Source organism: Hemiscyllium ocellatum, chromosome 16 (genome assembly GCF_020745735.1).
Source record: "Hemiscyllium ocellatum isolate sHemOce1 chromosome 16, sHemOce1.pat.X.cur, whole genome shotgun sequence".
Taxonomy (NCBI): Eukaryota; Metazoa; Chordata; class Chondrichthyes; order Orectolobiformes; family Hemiscylliidae; genus Hemiscyllium; species Hemiscyllium ocellatum.
In genome coordinates this window covers 77,042,485-77,063,646 of record NC_083416.1, presented here as the reverse complement: position 1 = coordinate 77,063,646, position 21,162 = coordinate 77,042,485, and the positions used below count along the sequence as shown (strand labels likewise).

The 21,162-nt window shown below is 44.2% G+C and overlaps 1 protein-coding gene across 4 annotated transcripts in view; it reads left to right on the top strand.

Moving 5' to 3' along the window:
- ndst1b (N-deacetylase/N-sulfotransferase (heparan glucosaminyl) 1b) overlaps positions 1 to 21,162 on the top strand; it is a 274,405-nt gene that overhangs the window by 241,472 nt on the left and 11,771 nt on the right. For all 4 annotated transcript variants that reach the window (XM_060837417.1, XM_060837416.1, XM_060837418.1 and 1 more), the window contains 4 exons: positions 4,142 to 4,265; positions 7,736 to 7,910; positions 12,522 to 12,692; positions 21,036 to 21,145. In XM_060837417.1, the coding sequence (XP_060693400.1) occupies positions 4,142 to 4,265; positions 7,736 to 7,910; positions 12,522 to 12,692; positions 21,036 to 21,145 (580 nt within the window). The remainder of the gene's footprint in view (positions 1 to 4,141; positions 4,266 to 7,735; positions 7,911 to 12,521; positions 12,693 to 21,035; positions 21,146 to 21,162) is intronic.

Genomic DNA, 21,162 nt, shown 5'->3' with positions numbered 1-21,162 from the left:
TCATTGTACAGAAGGTATTATATGGCAATACTGTCCTTATATTTACCCACCTGGATAACACGGGATGTATTATGTAACAAAATAAAAGCAGAAAGTGCTGGACAAACTCAGTAGGTCTGGCAAAATCTGTGGAGAGAGAAAGTAAGTTAATTTTTTGAGTCTGACATGCCTCTTTTTCAGAACTGAAAGGAGCTGGAAAATGGTGCCTTTTATGCTGGTGACAGAAGGGGAGTGGGTGGAACAGATTGTGAGAGTGTGTAATGAAGTTGTAGACATGTACTATACCTTTAAGGGAGTTGAAATGTCTGGCTGGCACAAAGTGTTCTGAAAGATTTTAAAATATGACAGCTGTGTTGCCATGATACAAAAAACAAATTCAAATTTGGTCAATCAGTTTAAATTATGCTGCAAATACCAGAATCCAATCGAATTTGAATTTAGTATTTTGACAACATCAAACCAATGAAATGATCTGATGTTTCGGGGTATAAGGCCGGACATTTTGAACAGTTGGAGGGAGAACTGCCAAGAAAACTAGCAACTATAGACTGCTTGCTGAACAGCTCTCTGAAAAGTACCTGTTCATACGAAAAACCTGTAAAGCAGAATACTGAAGAAAAGACAATAGAGAAATCTACAGAAGAAGATACAAAGAGAAGACTCGACAGGCGGCCGTTTTGAAATTTCTATTTTTTTTTGTAAATCTTCTCCGAGGTTTTTATCGGACCAGGATTGTAGAGTGGGAGGTAAAAGATAGGTTTAAGGGAAAGGGGTTGCAAATAGTTGTCTAACGTTCTCTTTTGGATTTAAAGAATAAAATTGTTAATTTTTGCTTTAATTAGTGACCTCTGGGATGGCTCTTTGCCTCTCGAAATGGAACAGATTACAGCACGGGGTGAGCTTCTCTGTGTGTCGGGATTAAGTTAGCAGAGGGCTTTACCCCCCTGTCATAACAAGTGCCCTGAATATAACGATCACAGCTTTTGTCTTTTGCTCTGGGCACACTCACAATCTGTTCCACTCAGTCCTCCACCCCCTCTGTCAAGAACGTTAAACTACAATGATCCAGCTCATTTCTGTTCTGAAGGAGTCCTATTGGACTCAAAACATTCACTCAGTTTCTGACCTCACTTCCAGACTGCTAGGATTTTCCAGTATTGTCTATTATTGTTTTGGATGTATAGAATCTGCAGCATTTTGCCTGTGTTTGAACACACACACACACACACACACACACACACACACGTCACTCACACAAGGTCTGTTTGATGGGAGGGGCTTGCTCATGTCCCGAGAAGGGGCTGTGGTGTACAACAAACAGAACGTAGCAGCAGCTTAGCTGTTGGAGTCACAACATTCTCATCTCAGTGCAGGCTGACTCTCACACAGTAACTGCTCAAATCACTGCCAGTGTCAGTCCCTTCAGAAATGTGGGGCAAACTGTCAAAGTAAGGGACAATCCCTTTCAAATCCATGGCACCCTGTTGGGCACCCCTCTCGCAGTGGAGCTTGGATTGGCGTAGCATTAAAAAATGACTTTAATCTATAGTTTTCCCAGTGCAGGCCCCAATAGGCTGAAAGGCCTCCTGCACCGTCAGAGCTCTGTGATTCTGTGACATATCCCAGCATCGAGACACCAATCGCTCAAACCCAACTCCACTTAATGCACATTGCCACCTCGTCCCACAAGTGCATTTTAATAAAAGCAAGAACCACGCATACAGACTTTCCAGCGGTGATCGAATTGAAGCAGGAACTTTATAAATGGCCAAAGAAAAGTTTTCGATATGGCAGCGTGAGGCCCCGTAGTTGCAGCAGCTGAGTTGTCTGAACTCGGTGTGGCTTGGGAATCAAACTGCTACAACCCAGCAGGGTTTTGGGGAGGTTGATCTTTCGTTTGAAAAAGTCGCTGCCTTGCCATAATTGAGGTGTTTCCCTGACTTGGCCAACTAACCAAGGCGATGCAAAACTGAACCACAGGGACAGGCATTGGCAGCTGGATTTCCCAACCAGGGTCTGTGCATGTAATTAACAAACATCAAAACTGGACATCAGCTCCCTGGAAATATGTCCTCCTCCCTTTCCCAGCTGCTCGGTGGAATTCTAGCCTTCACAGATGTGAAAAACTGCAGTTGTCATGGCTTCACAGTGTTAGCATGTTGTGTTAATTTTAAGCCACTGTTGAACATTGCCAATAAACATTCAACAGAGTAGTCCAGTGAGCATTTAAATCAATAAGTGAACTCCATAAGAATTTGTAATTTTTTTGCTCACTGGAAGTAACATTTCACAAAAATTACAAGTCATAGAATCCTCACAAAGTGGAAGCAGGCCATTCGGCCCACCGTGGGTGGCACGGTGGCACAGTGGTTAGCACTGCTGCCTCACAGCGCCAGGGACCTGGGTTCAATTCCCGCCTCAGGCGACTGACTGTGTGGAGTTTGCACGTTCTCCCCGTGTCTGCGTGGGTTTCCTCCGGGTGCTCCGGTTTCCTCCCACAGTCCAAAGATGTGCGGGTCAGGTGAATTGGCCATGCTAAATTGCCCGTAGTGTTAGGTAAGGGGTATATGTAGGGGTATGGGTGGGTTGTCGCTTCGGCGGGTCGGTGTGGACCTGTTGGGCCGAAGGGCCTGTTTCCACACTGTAAGTAATCTAAAAAAAAAGTCCACACTGATCCTTTGAAGAGTATCCCATCCAATCCTTATAACCCTGCATTTCTCATGGCTAACCCACCTAACCTGCATATCCCCGGACACTACAGGTAATTTGGCACGGGTCATTCCATCTAACCTGCACATATTTGGGCTGTGGGTGGAAACACACGTAGAAACTGGGAAGGGGTGCAAACTCCACACAGACAGTCACCCAAAACTGGAATCAAACCTGAATGTCTTGTGCTATGAGACAGCAGTGATAACCACTGAGCCACTATGCTGCTCCAAATCCTTGTATGATTTTTAAAAACATCTTTTAATTTGAAAGTATAAGAAATCAGGAATTGCTTAAGGGTACTGGAGCAGAGTGAAGATTGGCTGCAGAGAAGGTACATAAAGTGTGAGATCAACATTGAGTCTAAAATTTGGGTGGCCCATTCAGAAGTCTCATGACAGCGGGGAAAGAGCTGCTCTTCAATCTGTTGGTGTGTGTGTTTAAGCTTTTGTATCTACTGCCTGATGGAAGAGGTCGGAAGAGATTATTTCCGGGGTGGGAGAGGTCTTTGATGTTGACAGCTTTTCCGAGGCAATAGCAAGTGAAGATGGAGTCAATGGATGGAAGGTTGGTTTGTGTGATGGACTGGGCTGTATTCACAACTCTCTGTAGTTTCTCACAGTCCTAGGCAGAGCTGTTGCCACCTTCCCAATTTGGTGGTAGTAACTTAGACTTTACCAATTAGAAGGCTTCCTTCAGGCTTATGCTACAGGGAGATACACACATGCAACCTGTCCTTCCCACAGTCCAAAGGTATCTCCCTGTATCGTTCACACCCACAAGCTGTTCAGCTGCCCAGGAACCAATCAGACAATTGTTGTCAAGTTGATAATGTTTGGCATCTGTGATTAGTCCTAAGTGCACAAGCCAATCAGCTATGAATGCCCAGCCAAATTTCACATTCTGGTACCATGCCATTGACAAACACCTTCACCCACTGCTTGAACAACACAGCAGTGGAAAGACTAAGCACAATGAGTTTCAGTAAATTATTTTTACACGAGCGGCAACACCTTCCACAATCCTTGGTTTTAAAACTATCTTTCTTCCATGCTCAGTCCATCACCAAAAATACAGAAAGCAAACTGATCTTGACATCAGCAAAAAGCAAAGAACGCAGATGCTGAAATTTGAATTTGAACCAAATGCTGGAAACACTGAGGAGGTCAGTGAGAGAGCAGAAGAATTTGAATTTCCGATGTGAACCCTTGGTGTTTAAGCAGTGTTCGACAGTGAGCTTGCAACGCCAAATTTGATGAAAATGAGATGTGGGTGTTCATCTGTTTATGCGATTGAATGCTTTGCTTGGATCAAGAGCAGCAAGGAGACTTGGGAATCCTGCTTTGAGTTAGAAATGCCTTGCTTAGTTTTCTGTTTGCATAACATCTGCACTGTAATATTCTGTCAGTAACAGCGGACGCTTTCTCCCCAGGTACCACAGCTCTTTATCTGTTCCTCACTATGCACCCGGATGTCACCAGCAATTCTCCAAACCCTGATAGCTTTGAGGAGTTGCAGTTCTTTAATGGACCGAACTATCATAAGGGCATTGACTGGTAAGGGAGCAATTAAAACAACTGACTAGACAGCCTCATAAAATCCAAACACTGTGGGTGCTGCAAGTCTGAAAATGAGAAGAGAAAGTGCAGGTCTGATCGCATCAGAAGGGAGAGAGAAATAGAGTAAATGTTTTGAGTTTAATAAGACAACACCAGGTTATAATCCAACAGGTTTATTTGGAAGTACAAGCTTTCAGAATGCTGCTCCTTCATCAGGTAGCTAGATTAGATTAGATTACTTACAGTGTGGAAACAGGCCCTTCGGCCCAACAAGTCCACACCGACCCGCCGAAGCGCAACCCACCCATACCCCTACATTTACCCCTTACCTAACACTACGGGCAATTTAGCATAGCCAATTCACCTGACCCGCACATCTTTGGACTGTGGGAGGAAACCGGAGCACCCGGGGGAAACCCACGCAGACACGGGGAGAACGTGCAAACTCCACACAGTCAGTCGCCTGAGTCGGGAATTGAACCCGGGTCTCAGGCGCTGTGAGGCAGCAGTGCTAACCACTGTGCCACCGTGCCGCCCACAACTAGTGTTGTGTGATTTTTAACTTGTCCACCCCAGTACGACACCGGCACCTCCCCATCTGGGAAATGATGGTTTTTATGCTACTGACCGAGGGGGAGGAGGAGAGAGTGGACAAGCGGTACCCAGAGCAAGAGGCAAAGGGAGTGCTAACGGTGGTCTAGGAGAGATAGAGATGTAAAATAGGTGTAAATATTAGGTGTGAAAAGGAGAAAAGCAGCCCTTTGTGCTGAGAGTAAAACCAATGGGGCACAAACAAGACAAAGCTAGTGTGAGAGAAGGGTGAAGGCAGTTGAAATCGTACTCAGCCAGACCCTGAAGTTTTTAAACAGAATGTTGAGCCTGAGAAGTCCTGAGATTGCATGGTGGCTCAGTGGTTAGCACTGCTGCCTCACAGTGCCAGGGACCCCGGTTCAATGCCAGCGCTCAAGTGATTGTCTATGTGGAGTTTGCACATTCTCCCTGTTTCAGTGTTAGTTTCCTCGGGGTACTCTGGTTTCCTCCCACAGCCCAGAGATAGGTGGGTTAGCCATGGGAAAATGTAGTGTCTGGGTGGGATTCTCTTCAGAGAGTCAGTGTGGATTCAATGGGCCAAATGGCCTACTTCTACACTCCAGGGACTCTATGAGAAGCCGTAAGATGCCTCAGCAGGAAACGGAGTGTTTTTTAATTTGGTTATTTTTCATTTATACATTATTTATTCATAAACCATCTGTAAGTCTGTACTAAAGTCCAAAATCAGTTGTGTACAGACTTTGCAGTGAAAACAATAGACCGAACAGAGCAGAGTTTGGCATTCCTCGGAGCTTCAATGCCGTTAAGAAAACGAAAGCAGTATTCACTCAAGCACCTTGCATTGAGCTAGACAGCCTACACTGCGCATTCCCTGAGACCCAGACAGGAATATAGCTTACTCCATCATTCACAGTATCATTGACATGGGACATAGAGCTTCGTCCTTACCAATAACCTTGAACTGAAACAGTTCAAAGAAACTGAGTTTATGTTTCGGAATGTTTCCTTTGAATTTCAGCCCAGACAAAGAAACCTTAAAAACGAGTGAGACCCTGCAGGAAATGCAGATCTGGAAGGTTACTCCAGCAGAATCGATGGGTGTGGTGCTGGAAAAGTAGGTCAGGCAGCATCCGATGAGCAGGAGAGTCGACATTTTAAGCATAAGCTCTTCATCAGGAGAGATTGTGCTCAAAACGTCGGCTCTCCTGCTCCTCCGATGCTGCCTGACCTGCTGTCCTTTTCCAGCCCCACTCTGTCAACTCTGATGAGATTAGATTAGATTACTTACAGTGTGGAAACAGGCCCTTCGGCCCAACAAGTTCACACCGACCCGCCGAAGCGCAACCCACCCATTCCCCTACATTTACCCCTTTACCTAACACTACGGGCAATTTAGCATGGCCAGTTCACCTGCACATCTTTGGACTGTGGGAGGAAACTGGAGCACCCGGAGGAAACCCACGCAGACACGTGGAGAATGTGCAAACTCCACACAGTCAGTCGCCTGAGTCGGGAATTGAACCCGGGTCTCTGGCGCTGTGAGGCAGCAGTGCTAACCACTGTGCCACCCACATCTCCAGCATCTGCAGTCCCCACTTTCTCCTAGGTTACTCCTACAGTGCTGTTTAAAGGGAGATTCGTACAAATGGATTCAGGAAAGTTTGAAAGATACAGAAACACAAATAGACACCGATTAGCAATAAAAACAGAAGTTGCTGGAAAAGCTCAGCAGGTCTGGCAGCATTTGTGAAGAGAAATCAGAACTAATGTTTCAGGTATTCAAGTGACCCTTCCTTAAAACCGATGGCAGCTATGAAAATGTTGGTTTATATGGAGAAGATAGGATGGGAAATGGGTAAGGAGTAATGGCTATCTACAGTAGAACAAGCTTAGAGGAATGGTCAATCCCTTTCTTTGGCTTTACAATGATTTCTGGGCTTTATATCCAACTGTTTCTGACTAAAACTGTCGAGACATGTTCTTTCGATTTTATTCTTGGAAAGGATGTATAGCAAGGCACCATTAGTTGCTCTTGAACTGAATGGCTTGCTTAACCATTTTAGAGACACCCACATTGCTGTTATAGAATTCCTGCAGTGTGGAAACAGGCCATTTGGCCCATTAGGTCTACACAAATCCTTTGAGGAGGATCCCACCCCAACTCTGAAACCCCACACAACCAATTCACCTAACCTACACATCCCTGGACATGATGAGCACATTAGCACGGCCAATCCACCCTAACCTGCACATCTTTGGACTGTGGGAGGAAATTGGAGTAAATCCATGCAGACACAGGGAGAAAGTGCACATTCCACACAGACAGTTGCCTGAGCGTGGAATCGAACCCGGGTCCCCGGCGCTGTGAGGCAACGGTGCTAACCACTGAGCCACTGGGCTGCCCAAGAGATTCCAAGCGTCAACTGTAGACCAGACCAGGTAAGGGCAGCCGAATTCCCTCCCTAAAAGACATTATTGAACCAGTTTTTACAGAAACATGGTCAGCATTAGACTAGTGTTTGATTCCAGATTTTTATTAAATTCAAATGCCACCATCTGCCATGGTGGGATACCAACCCATGAAAGTGGAAGATCAATGAGCTCCCAGTCAGGATGGTGTGTGGCTTGGAGGGGAACTTGCAGGTAGTGGTGTTCCCATGTAATTATTGCCCTTGTCCTTCTGGGTGATAATAGTAAGACTCTTGTGACTCAGTTGTAGTAGCTATAGAAGATCAGAAGATGCAGATACAAATTCTATCTTTCACAGAGGTATATGATAACACATCTGACTAGCTGCATTAAACATATCAGTATGGTATTGATTGTGAGTTTGGAATGTGCTGTCTAAGTGCTCTGGGTGAGGTGCTGCACTGCGTGTTGTAATTGGTTCCTACTCTCTTCCCCTCTCCCTGCAGGTACATGGATTTTTTCCCTGTTCCGTCCAACACAAGCTCGGATTTCTTCTTTGAGAAGAGTGCAAATTACTTTGATTCTGAGGTGGCCCCAAAACGGGCAGTGGCTCTGTTGCCGAAAGCTAAAATTATCACCATTCTGATCAATCCCGCGGACCGAGCTTACTCCTGGTACCAGGTACCTGTTGGATACTCAGTCGGCAGGAACATCAGGAGGGGGAGGAATTGGGTTGTGTTTATATTTGATATATGTCAAAAGGGAAGATGGAAAAATCACACATTGGCAGAAACTTGGGGCAGGATTTTCATTCCTGTGTGGTCAAATACAGAGAGAAATGGGAATGAAATTCCACATTGCTGGCAGTGTGCCAATTTGCTGGTGCTTAGCCTTCCTACTCCCAGGGTGGGATTGGTGGTATGGACCAGAACAAACCCCCTCAAAACACACTAAGAAGATGGCCTAGACCCTAAACTTTCCTTACTTTAAAGGCAAGGGCCAGGTATTGCGATGCTGATGTAATTCAATTGGTCAAATAACCAGATTTAAAGCAAAATACACTTTACACATCCGCTATAGTTAAATACAACAAAAGAAAGAAGGAATTAGATTAACTTAACTGTGAGAAAACTTAACAGAATAGCAGGTTATTTAATTACTGAACAGCAACTGTTCCAATATAGTAACATCCCATAAACGCACCTTTGGCAAAAGTAAATTCAGTGAAATGAATTGCCTCTCATGCAGTTCTCCAGAACAGGAGGAAATATCATCAGAAGAAAGCTTTGAGACAGAAAGTATCAGGGAGAGGTCCACTGCAGTTTCCAAACCCAGTTTAAGACCCCAGCAACTGTTACTGAAAGATTAAAACTGAAAATAGCTAGTTCAGTGAGAGCTCGACCCCACCCATTCAGGCTGCTTCTATTGTTCCAATTTAATAAAAAAAAACCAAGACCTCACAAGTACATTGTTGGCTTTAGAGCAAACTCCCCCACAACTCTGTCACAAACTATATTCATTTTAAAAAAGGACAGTTATTCCTCTTAAAACCATAGAATCGTCACATTGGAAATTGAAGGATCACCAGCCCAGAAGCAGCGAGAAGCTAATTATACAAACATAATCAATGACTTATTAAGGTAAAGGCAGATTTGAACTTCTCATATGTGCTGTAGGACATCTGAGGCTTAGTGGCTACGCCTGAGGCCTGTGGGTAATGGATTTAGGAGGCAGTGAGACAGGTAGTGGATGGGACAGCAGATCACATAGGCTGCCCCTTCGATCTATCCTATGATGATATCCCTCCCTTGCAATAGTTGCTGAGACTATTTTTCTGACTGAAAAGTTTCAAAATGTGCAGTGAGGGCATTTTAGCATGAACTGACCTGGACTGCAGGTTTCACCTCCTTTCATGTTGGAGGAGATTCCATTGACCCTGTGCCTGATTTCCTCCTGCCATCAGTAATATCAGGCTGTGACCCCCATTTTGCCTTGGCATTGGTGCTCTCTCTCAAAGAGTAAAAATCCTGCCAATGTTCAAGACTTACTTAGTCAAGTGGGAGTGAAATTGGTTGAAGTGAAATAGGTGAAAATGTGTTGCTGGTTAAAGCACAGCAGGTTAGGCAGCATCCAAGGAATAGGAAATTCGACGTTTCGGGCATAAGCCCTTCGTCAGGAATGAGGAGAGGGTGCCAAGCAGGCTGAGATAAAAGGTAGGGAGGAGGGACTTGGGGGAGGGGCAATGGAGATGTGATAGGTGGAAGGAGGTCAAGGTGAGGGTGATAGGCCGGAGTGGGGTGGGGGCGGAGAGGTCAGGAAGAAGATTGCAGGTTAGGAGGGCGGTGCTGAGTTGAGGGAACCAACTGAGACAAGGTGGGGGGAGGGAAAATGAGGAAACTGGAGAAATCTGAGTTCATTCCTTGGGGTTGGAGGGTTCCCAGGCGGAAGATGAGGCGCTCCTCCTCCAGCCGTCGTGTTGTTATGTTCTGCCGGTGGAGGAGTCCAAGGACCTGCATGTCCTCGGTGGAGTGGAAGGGAGAGTTAAAGTGTTGAGCCACGGGGTGGTTGGGTTGGTTGGTCCGGGCATCCCAGAGGTGTTCTCTGAAGCGTTCCGCAAGTAAGCGGCCCGTCTCCCCAATATAGAGGAGGCCACATCGGATGCAGCGGATGCAATAGATGATGTGTGTGGAGGTACAGGTGAACTTGTGGCGGATATGGAATGATCCCTTGGGGCCTTGGAGGGAAGTGAGGGAGGAGGTGTGGGCGCAAGTTTTACATTTCCTGCGGTTGCAGGGGAAGGTGCCGGGACTGGAGGTTGGGTTGGTGGGGGGTGTGGACCTGACGAGGGAGTCACGAAGGGCGTGGTCTTTGCAGAACGCTGATAGGGGAGGGGAGGGAAATATATCCCTGGTGGTGGGGTCCGTTTGGAGGTGGCGGAAAAGACGGCGGATGATACGTTGTATACGGAGGTTGGTGGGGTGGTAGGTGAGAACCAGTGGGGTTCTGTCTTGGTGGCGGTTGGAGGAGCAGGGCTCAAGGGTGGAGGAGCAGGAAGTGGAGGAGATGCGGTGGAGGGCATCGTCGATCACGTCTGGGGGGAATCTGCGGTCCTTGAAGAAGAAGGCCATCTGGGCTGTGCGGTGTTGGAACTGGTCCTCCTGGGAGCAGATGCGGCGGAGACGAAGGAATTGGGAATATGGGATGGAGTTTTTACAAAGTGAAATAGGGCCCGGGTCAGTAAATGTGACCAAGAAGCTTTGACTGTGTCTGGGTGAAATGTTGACATGGATCGATGATGGGAACCAGTGGCTTGGTCCCATGGCATACCTTCCAGATAAGTGTTTATCTCGTTCGGGTTCAAATCTGCCCTGGGGTGCTGATGGCCAATTAGCGTCTGTCTGGTTTGAAGTGAGGGTTTTTCACCGCAAAACACAGGCAGCAATTAGTAAAAAAAAAGGAGCCACTTGGCCCTTTGAGTCTGCTGTAATCATCCAAAGCGGAAGTGGGCACTGCAGATGCTGGAAATTAGAGTCAAGATTAGAGTGGTGCTGGAAAAGTACAGCAGGTCAGGCAGCATCCGAGGTCATTTCGGGCAAAAGCTGGGATGCTGCCTGGCCTGCTGTGCTTTTCCAGCACCACTCTAATCTTGACTCTGACCATCCGACTCAATCCCCCTTCCTACTTTCTCCCCATACTCCTTAGTCCCAATAGCCCTAAGAACTGTATCTTAATTCCTTCTTGAAAACATTCAATGTTTTAGGCTCAATTGTTTTCTGTGGCAGAGAATTTCACAGGTTCACCACTCTCTGGGTGTAGACATTTCTCATTATCTCTATCCTAAATGGCACACCCTGTATCCCTAAAATGTCACCCTGGTTCTGGACTCCCCCTGGTCATTTGGAACATGTTTACCCTATCTGGTAGTTTTAGAATTTTATAAATTTCCATGAGAATCCCCCTCATTTTTCTAAACTTCAGTGAATATAGCCCTAACTAATCCAATCTCTTTTCATACATCAGTCCTGGGAAATCAGTCTGGGAAATCCTTGCTGCACTCCCTCCAACATCAGAACATCCTTCTTCAGTTAAGGAGACTAAACCTGCGCACAGTATTCCAGCTGTGGTCTGACCAAGGCCCTGGACACTTGCAGCAAGACATTCCTCCTCCTGTACTGGAATCCTCTCGCTATGAAGGCAATTTGCCTTCTGCACCACATGCTGCATCTGCAATGCTTACTTTCAGCGACCGGTGTACAGAGGAACCTTGATTATCCAAAGGACACGGGCAGCGTGTGTTTCACTCGGTTAATCAAATCCCGGATAATTGAATGCTGGATAATATAGTTTGGTCAAACATGGGACCTTGCGATCTTGCCGGATAATCCGATATACGGATAATCGAATGCCGGATAATCCGATATTCGGATAATTGAATGCCCGATAATCTGATGTTCAGACAATTGAATGCCGGATAATCCGATGTTCGGAGAATCGAATGCTGGATAATCCAATATTCGGATAACCAAATGTCGGATCGTCCAGATTTCTGTGTACATCCCTGCTCCTGTACTTGAAAGGAAGATATATATTGCTCGCATAGACAAGGAAGGCATTGCAAACACCGCAGAAGTTCTGAGTGGAGTGATGTATATGAGCTTGGAGGGACAATGTGGATGACAGACTGCTCAGAATTATCAATAACACTTTCTGTAATGAATGGTCCTCTGATCTTGGCTATTGCTTTTACTATGAGAGAAACACCACTATCCCTTCTAAGGATACAGGGACAGCATTTAGGACTAAGGCAAGGAGGAATTTCTTCACCCAGAGAGTGGTGGGCCTGTGGGATATCAACTAGCACAGAAAGCAGTCAAGGCCAAAACATTGTATGATTTTAGGAAGGAGTCGGATATAGCACTTGGGGCTAGAGTGACCGAAGGATTCAGGGGAAAGGCTGGAGCAGGCTATTGGGTGGAACAAACAGCCACGATCATAATGAATGGCAGAGCGGGCTTGAAGGGCCAAATGGCCTATTGCTACTATGTTTCTCAGTTGGGTGTGAATCACAGATCTTCAGGAAATCGAAGATGTGGGTGAAAATACACTTTCCTAGTATTTCAGTTGAGCACGGGTAATAAATGTGGACTCTCACGTCTCACAAATGAGCTTTTAAAAAGTCTTCTTACAATATCATTGCACAACTTTGTAGATAACCTAAACGTGGACAGAGTAGGGTTTTGATCTGTCTCTCATTTGAAAGTAAGGATTTGTTTTTCTGCTTTTCACACACAGCATCAGCGGGCTCACGATGATCCGGTGGCCTTGAAGTACAGTTTCTATGAGGTTATCACTGCCAGAGGGGACACAGTGCCAAAGCTAAGATCTCTTCGGAATCGTTGTCTCATTCCAGGCTGGTACGCAACACACATCGAGCGCTGGCTTAACCACTACCATGCCAACCAGGCAAGTTCTCTCCACTATGGGTTTGGGGCGGTTGGAACAGGAAAATGAGGGAATTCCCTACCCAGAAATGAATGGCTATACCACTGAGCGAGATCATGGAGTTTGTGGCTAGTATAATACTGGGTGTCGGTTAGCTCAGTTGGCTGACTGGCTTGCAATGCAGAGTGATACCAACAGTGCAGGTTCAATTCCTGGGACCAACTGAGGTAACCATGCAGGTTCAACCTTCTCAACTTTGCCCCAAGTGTAAAGTGTGGTGCCCCTCGGGTTAAACCACCAGCATTCATCTCTCTCTAACCATCCCCCCTATATATGTGGTGAACAACAGCAGACCCAACACCAATCACTATGGAGCACTGCTGCCTCACACCTCCAGGGACCCGGTTTCAATTGGAATTTGCACATTCTCCCTGAGTCTGTGTGGGTTTCCTCCAGCAATCCAAAGACGTGTAGGTTAGGTGGATTGGCTATGCTAAATCACTCATCGTGAACAGGGATATGTAGGTTAGGTGCATTAATCAGGGGGAAATGTAAAGTAATAGAGTAGGGGGAATGGGTCTGGGTGGGATACTCTTCAGATGGTCAGCGTGGACTTGTTGGGCCAAAAGGCCTGTTTCGACACTGTAGGGATTCTCCTAAGGGGAAGTAATGATTCAGTCTGAAAAACAAGCCTCCATGATCACCCTCTGTCTCCTACCGTCAAAAGCCAAGTTTGTATGCAATTGGCAGGCTCTCCCTGAATCCCATGTGTTCTAACCTTGCTAACCAGTCTACCATATAGAACCTTGTCAAAGGCCTTGCTAAAGTCCATATAGACAATGTCTACCACTTTGCCCTCATCTATCTTGTGGGTCACATCCTCAAAAAACTCAATCAAGTTAGTGAGACATGATTTCTCCTGCACAAAGCCATGTTGACTACCCCTAATCAGACCTTACCTTTCCAAATGTTTGTAAATCCTGTCTCTCAGAATCCCCACCAACAATTTATACACCAATGATGTCAGACTCACGGGACTACAGTTTTCAGGCTTTTCTTGAAACCTTTCTTAAAAAAAGGCACAATATTAACCACCCTCCAGTCTTCCAACACTTCACCTGTGATACAAATTCCTCTGCTAGGACCCCTGCAATTTATTCTCTAGCTTCCCATAATGGCCTGAGATACACTTGATCAGGTCCCGGAGATTTATCTGCCTTAATGCTTTTTAAGGCCTACAGTACCACCTCTTCTGTGGTGTGGACTGTTTTCAAGACATCAGTATTTATTTCCCCAAGTTCTCAATCTTCCATGTCTTTCTCCACAGTAAATACTGATGCAAAATATTGCTTTAGTATCTCCCTTAGCTCCTGTGGTTCCATGCATAAACAACTTCAATGATCTTTAGGGGGACCTTTTCTCTCTGTAGTTGCTCTTTTGTCTTTAATGTACTTGCAGAATCTCTTTGGATTATTCTTCAGTTTACAGGCCAAGGCCGAGTCTGTGTGGGTTTCCTCCTCAATTCTGTACCCAACCAGAAATATATTTTATTAGAGATAATTATGTTCTAATGACAGGTAAACAAGTAAACTAAATTAAGGGAACTCTACAAATTAAATCTTTAAACTTTAAGTAACTCCCCTTAAAGGTAAAATCATGAGTGTTCTAGCAGTCCACAGGGCTGGTCTATCATAAGACAGAGAGAGGGAGACATTTGGTGGTGGTTTAAGCTGAGGGTCATCATTTCTCAGATAAGGAGAGAGGTTGAGAAGGAGAATCCTCCAATGGTACCCTCAGCCTGTGTAGGAATTGAACTCATGCTGCTGGTGTCACTCTGCATTGCAAACTAGCGGTCCAGCTAACTGAACTGACTGACCCCCCTTTTAAATTACTCACCTTACACACAAACTAACATAAACAGGGGGGAAAAAACACATGAGTGGAGGGAAAACTGGGAAAACAGTTCTGTAGTCTTTGTTTACAGGATCTGTTGGAGTGGTTCTTATTAATCCAGTCTCTCCTCGACCTTTTTTTCTTTTGAACACTTCCAGTGGTTTACTAAAGACACTGGTGGCTGCTTTACTGAGGAAAGGGCTGTGGCTTTATCCAATTTAAAGTCTGAACTTGTAGCATCTGCTGGAGGAATGATGAGCTGATATTTTTTATGTTTAAAGTGGCTTACTGCAGAGAACTGAGAGAGAGTGAGTTTTCTTAGGCCACTGCAGACTTGTTGGTTTCTCTTCAGGCCTGATGTCTTGCTCACATCCCAACCTGTCCTGATACCTTTCCACCAATCACATAGTAATTGACAGGCAGAGTCCTCAGGCCAACCAGCTTCAGTTGTAGACAACCCCTTGGCTCCAGGTCATCTGCACATTGCTGGAATTCACAGCGACACAAAAGATATCAAATTTCTTGCTTCCAAACCACGCAATTGTTCTTGAAAATCCCTGGGATTCTCATTTCAGTCTACAATTTTAAAAAGAAGACAGTTTTTCACACCACCAAATCTTTTCCCACAGGAAAGTCTCACCTTAGGTGCCATATAAACCCCTTGATAATTTTAAGTACCTCAGTAAAATCTCCCTTTCACCCTCTGTGCTCTGAGCATAACCTCAGCTCCTGCAGACCATCAATATAATTTCAGTGCCTCAATCATCCTGGTCACCAGTTCAGTAAATCTTTTCCACACCCTCTTTTTAAGTGTAGTGCCCAGAATTGGATAAGATTTTCTGATCGAGGCCTACCCTGTGGGCTTTATAAAGTACAGCTTGCTTGCTTTTAAGTCACAGATTCCGTATTAATCTAGAACAGCCTTCTCAATTTATTACTGATCTGATCAGAAAGTTAAAAAGGTAAACGTATTTTTGATCCTCTTCTGTCCAGGTAGAACGCAAAATTAGATTAGGTTCAAAGAATGGGCTTTCAGAGCACTGGGATTAGTAAAGATGACAATGGGTCTTTATCAAGGCCACCAGCAAATCCTTAACCTCTCGCTTCAGCTCTTATCAAAGGACCATCTGGTCCTGGCCTCGCTGTTAATGATGCCATAAATATGGCCTGCAGACTCTCTTCCATCAGCCAGCTCTCACTATATTAGGCATTTGTTTCACTTAACTTTCATGGGGATACACACAATCTAATTACGGAATCAATTAAAGATTTCTTGCCAAAAAAGCAGAAAATCAGGTTATGAATTGGCAATTGTTTATTAACCCCATTACTGTGCCATTTGATCACAGCTGCAATAATTCAGCATTAAGCTGCTGGTTATAAGCTGACAAATTGAAATTGAGGTTGATATTAATTCGGAAGATGACTTTAGAGTTAGGCTTGTTAGCCAGCTAACAAGTTAATGGGAGCAACACACTGCAGACACTGGGAATCGGAAATAAAAACAGAGTGCTAGAGAAACTCACCTGGCAATGTCTGTGGAGAGAGAGAAACAGGATCTGAGGAAAAGTCAGAGCAGACTTGAAATGTTAACGTTGTTTCTCTCTTCACAGTTGCTTCCAGAGTGCTCTGTTTCTCCAACACTTTGTTTTAAATTCAGCTAACATATTAGCCCTATTACACAGGATGTTCAATTAAAAACACTCTGAAGCTATATTTACCAACATTTCCAGAATGACATAGGCTCATCCTTCTGAGCAATATTGTAAGCTGCACATTGCATTTGCTGCTATGCAATCCTCTATGAAGATGATTTTCACCCCTTGTTCTGTGGTTGGGCTGTTCATTCTGACATGCTGTTAGACTCCAATCTCACCTCCTGTTATCTCAAGGAGTTTTTCGTCATCTTGTTATTATGATCCCAGCGGATAGTGATATTGAACAAGCCAGATCCCAGAGTGAAACGTGGCTTGATAGACTAGGTGTTTTACTTTTATCATGTGGTTATTGTGGTGATCAGTTAGTCAACACAAGGGGTGCTGAGATAGTTTGAACAAAAGAACATAAATTTATCGTGTCAAACAAAGTTATGTACATACTAAAACAAAACGATCTTACCATAAACAGCAAAAAAAATGCTTTTTTCCTCAGCAATGAACTTTATAGATACTCAGTCCTAACCTCTTCATTTTAAAATTTTGTACACACTGAGATTGCAAGTGATTCCTTTCAGTGATTTTATGCACATTTACCAGATATAATGCTTTCTTCCTCTCCTCGAGATGCACATACAGGCCAACTCACTGACCTTTTCTCACCAAATTCTATGAAAATCTCAGGGCTTTTTCCAACCCCATCTACTTGGTTTGGTAAAACAGCTTAAGACTTCTTTCCAGCTCTGATCAAGGACTGGAAGGAATGGTTGCCAATTTGTTGATGAAACAATAGGAGGTAGGAACATAAGTTGTGAAGGGGACAGATGCAGGCTGCAAAAAGATTATAGATGGGTTTAGTGAGAAGGCAAAAACGGAATGTACTGAAGAAAATTGTAAAATTGTCCATTATGGTAGGAAGTATAAAAAAAAGTACATTTCTAAATGGTGACAAATTCAAAACGGAACTGTACAAGTGCATGACTCACAAAAGGATAGTATATGGATACAGTAAGTAATTAGGAAAGCTAATAGATATTAATTATCATGTATTGTGACAGGAGTTGAGACCAAATATAGGGATGGTAAACTTAAGATATATATCGAACATTGGTGAAACCATATCTGGAGTACTATGTACAGAATTAGGCTATTATTTTAGGGAAGGATAATAATACATTTGAATAAGTTTAGAGATTTGCCAGCCTGATACCAGAACGGATAAGTTGTCTTATAAAGAAATATTGATTTAAAAAATGAATTGCAGGAAAGCCAAAACAAAAACAGCAATTGCGGGGGAAAAAACTCAGCAGGTCTGGCAAAATCTGTGGAGAGAGATCAGAGCTAACATTTCAGACCCAGTGACCCTTCTTCAGAACTGGGAAAGACTGGAGTCTAGAAAGTAAAGAAGAAACTTGATTGAAGGATATAAGGTCTAGGAGGGTGCTGACAAAGGACATTTCCATTTGTGAGAGAGTCAAAATTTGGAGTCACTGTTTAAAAGTAAAGATTCATTCATTTAAAAGAGATGAGGCAACTTTTTTTTCACTCATAGAGAGTCGTGAATCTTTGGAAGTCTTCCTGAAAAAGGTGATGGAAGCAACATCCTTGAATATTTTTATGGCTGAGGTGGATAGTTTCTTGTTAAGGAGGGGAGTGAAGGGTAATCGGGGATAGGTAGGCTCATGAATTTTTGTGTTAATCACAAATTGGACAATGAAATTAGCCATGAACTTATAAGTAACAGAACAGTCTTGAGGGGCTGAATGGCCTCTTCCAGCTTCTTGTTTGTATGTATGAGATTGCCAAAATTAAACTGCCCTTCTGCAGTTATGAATTGTTTCCTTCTTCAGAACTGAAATTTGGTTGTGGTTCCTGATGTTTCAGTCAGTAGGTCATTACCACCTGAGGTGTTAATACTTTATAAATTATCTCACCAGCTAGAGTATCGAATCATTTAGCTCAGTTTACACGCATTCTTGTTTTGCATTGATGATTAGAAATGACTTTCTGGCCTTTTTTTTAAAAAAAGCATCAACTTTTGGGTAGCCCGGTGGCTAAGTCGTTAGCACTGCTGTCTCCCAACACCAGGGACCCAGGTTCAATTCCACCCTTGGGCAACTCTCTGTGTGGAGTTTGCATGTTCTTCCTGTATCTGTGTGGATCCTGTCTGGATGCTCTGATTTCCTCCCATAGTCCAAAGATGTGCAGCTTAGGTGGATTGGCCATGCTAAATTGCCCCTGCTGTGCAGGGTAGGCAGGTTAGCCAGAATCAATACAGGGATTGGCTGGGATGCTCTGCAGAGGGTTGGTGTGGACTTAGTGAGCTAAATGCCTGCTTCCACACTGTCTGGATTCTATAAAGAGCTATAACCAAAAACCCATTTTCCTCCACTCTTGGAATCCAGTTCCTCAATAATAAACATAATAAATTGTAGGCGTTAAGCAGTGTGTACCCTCTAATTTTCCATTGATAACAGAGATACCTTAATACATTTTTGAGTCCAAAAGATGATTAGGAATCTTTGTAAACGTCTGATCAAGCCACAACTAGAATTCTGTCATCCAGTTCAGGTCACTGCACTTCAAGAAGGGCTTTTAGAAGGTGTAAGGGAGAATTATCAGAATATTTCCATAAATAAGAGAGGCTGCATCCATCGTCAGTTTGGCATTGCTAGGTTAGAGAAGTTGGTGTGTTGTCCTTGGAGAAAAAAGTGTTTCTGAGGTGTGTTGTAGAGTCATATAGGTGTACGGCATGGAAACAGACCCTTCGGTCCAACCCGTCCATGCTGACCAGATATCCTAACCCAATCTAGTCCCACCTGCCAGCACCCGGCCCATATCCTTCCAAATCCCAGCCCATACCCATCCAAATGCCTCTTAAATATTGCAATTGTACCAGCCTCCACTAGTTCCCCAGGCAGCTCATTCCATACCTGTACTACCCTCTGTGTGAAAATGTTGCCCCCTAGGTCTCTTTTATATCTTTCCCCTCTCACCCTAAACCTATGCCCTCTAGTTCTGGACTCCCCCACCCCAGGGAAAAAACTTTGCCTATTTATCCTGTCCATGCCCCTCATAATTTTGTAAACCTCTATAAGGTCACTCCTCAGCCTCCAACGCTCCAGGGAAAACAGCCCCAGCCTGTTCAGCCTCTCCCTGTAGCTCAAATCCTCCAATTCTGGCAACATCCTTGTAAATCTTTTCTGAACCCTTTCAAGTTTCACAACATCTTTCCAATAGGAAGGAGACCAGAATTGCACACAATATTCCAACAGTGGCCTAACTAGTGCCCTGTACAGCAGCAACATGACCTCCCAACTCCTGTACTCCATACTCTGACCAATAAAGGAAAGCATACCAAACGCCTTCTTCACTATCCTATCTACCTGAGACTCCATTTTCAAGGAGCTATGAACCTGCACTCCAAGGTCTCTTTGTTCAGCAACACTCCCTAGGACCTTACCATTAAGTGGATAAGTCCTGCTAAGATTTGCTTTCCCAAAATGCAGCACCTCGCATTTATCTGGATAGAAGTATACACAATAATGACATACTCAGAAAAGACAGATAAAGAAAGGCATTTTCTATTAGCTGATGATTCAAAATCGTTTACTTTATCATTTTATTTTACAGTTTGAACAGTTTTTAGTTTTTACATTCCTGCCTTTATATTCTATGTTTGCTTTTACTATTGTGTTTTGTGCTGGAGAGTGGTGACACTGTGCAACATTTCTGGCTGTATTTTGTAACAAAATACACGTGACAATAAATAAATAAATAAACAAACGAAAAAACTTTTGGAGAGACAGATTTAAAGTTTTAGACAAAGACGTGAGAGTATTGAGAGGAAGAACCTTTTTACGCAGTGAGTGACAATTGCCTTTGAGGGCGGGTGAAGTGGAAGTGGACAATGATGTCAAAAGCAATTTAAATGGGCTCCTGGGGGAAATCATGTTTCAGGGTTACAGGATGGAGAGAAGGATGGGACTGATTGGAAAGCTCCCCAGAAAGGTATGGCCATGCTGGGTTCCTACCATGGGAGGCCATGATTTAGAGGAATAATCACTAGACTACTAATCCAGAAACTCAGCGAATGTTCTGGAGGCCACGTCACAAATCCCAACATTGTGGAACTTGAATTCTATAAAAATTTGAAATAATGGTCTTACGATGACCACAAAAACATTGTCAGGAAGAACCCATCTGGTTCACTATTGTCCTTTAGAGAAGGAAGTGCCATCCTTATCTCGTTTGGCCTACACGTGACTCCAGACCCATAGCAATGTGATTGACTCTCAACTGCCCTCAGGACAATTAAGGATGGACAATAAACACTAGTCCAGCTAGCAATGCTGTCATCCTGTGAATGAAGATTTTTAAAATGGCCCAAATAAACTCCCTCTGGACTATAATGTCTCCATCACACTCACTAAATAACATTGTTACTCCTAAACTACTACAGGCCACAGCAAGAACTGTGCTTTGTTTGTGTAAAATACTATTTTTCAGCTTGTTTTACAAAGAAATTTCTCCAATTCATTTCAGCAATTTGGGTGGCACGTGCATGAGATAAATTCACCCTTTCTTTTGCAGTTAATTACTTTAAACAGCCTTCTCTGTGTCACTGATATCTTTGGGTTACTGAAGGGGCAAATCCCACCCAAGATGGGATAGCACTCCACATGCAACTGCCCCACTGGCCACTCAAGACTTCTCGGTTTCTTTCGTCAAAAAAGCGTTAAGGTCTCTTATGCTGGCGTCCTCCACAGCTTGGTGGTGAGCTCTCCAAGTCACACAATTCTCCCTTCCTCCTCAGATTCTTGTTCTCGATGGACATCTGCTCCGAGCAGAGCCCGCTGCAACAATGGAAAAGGTGCAGAAGTTCCTTGGTCTCCGAAACATTGCTGATTATCACAAGTTGCTGATGTGAGTAACGTCTGAAC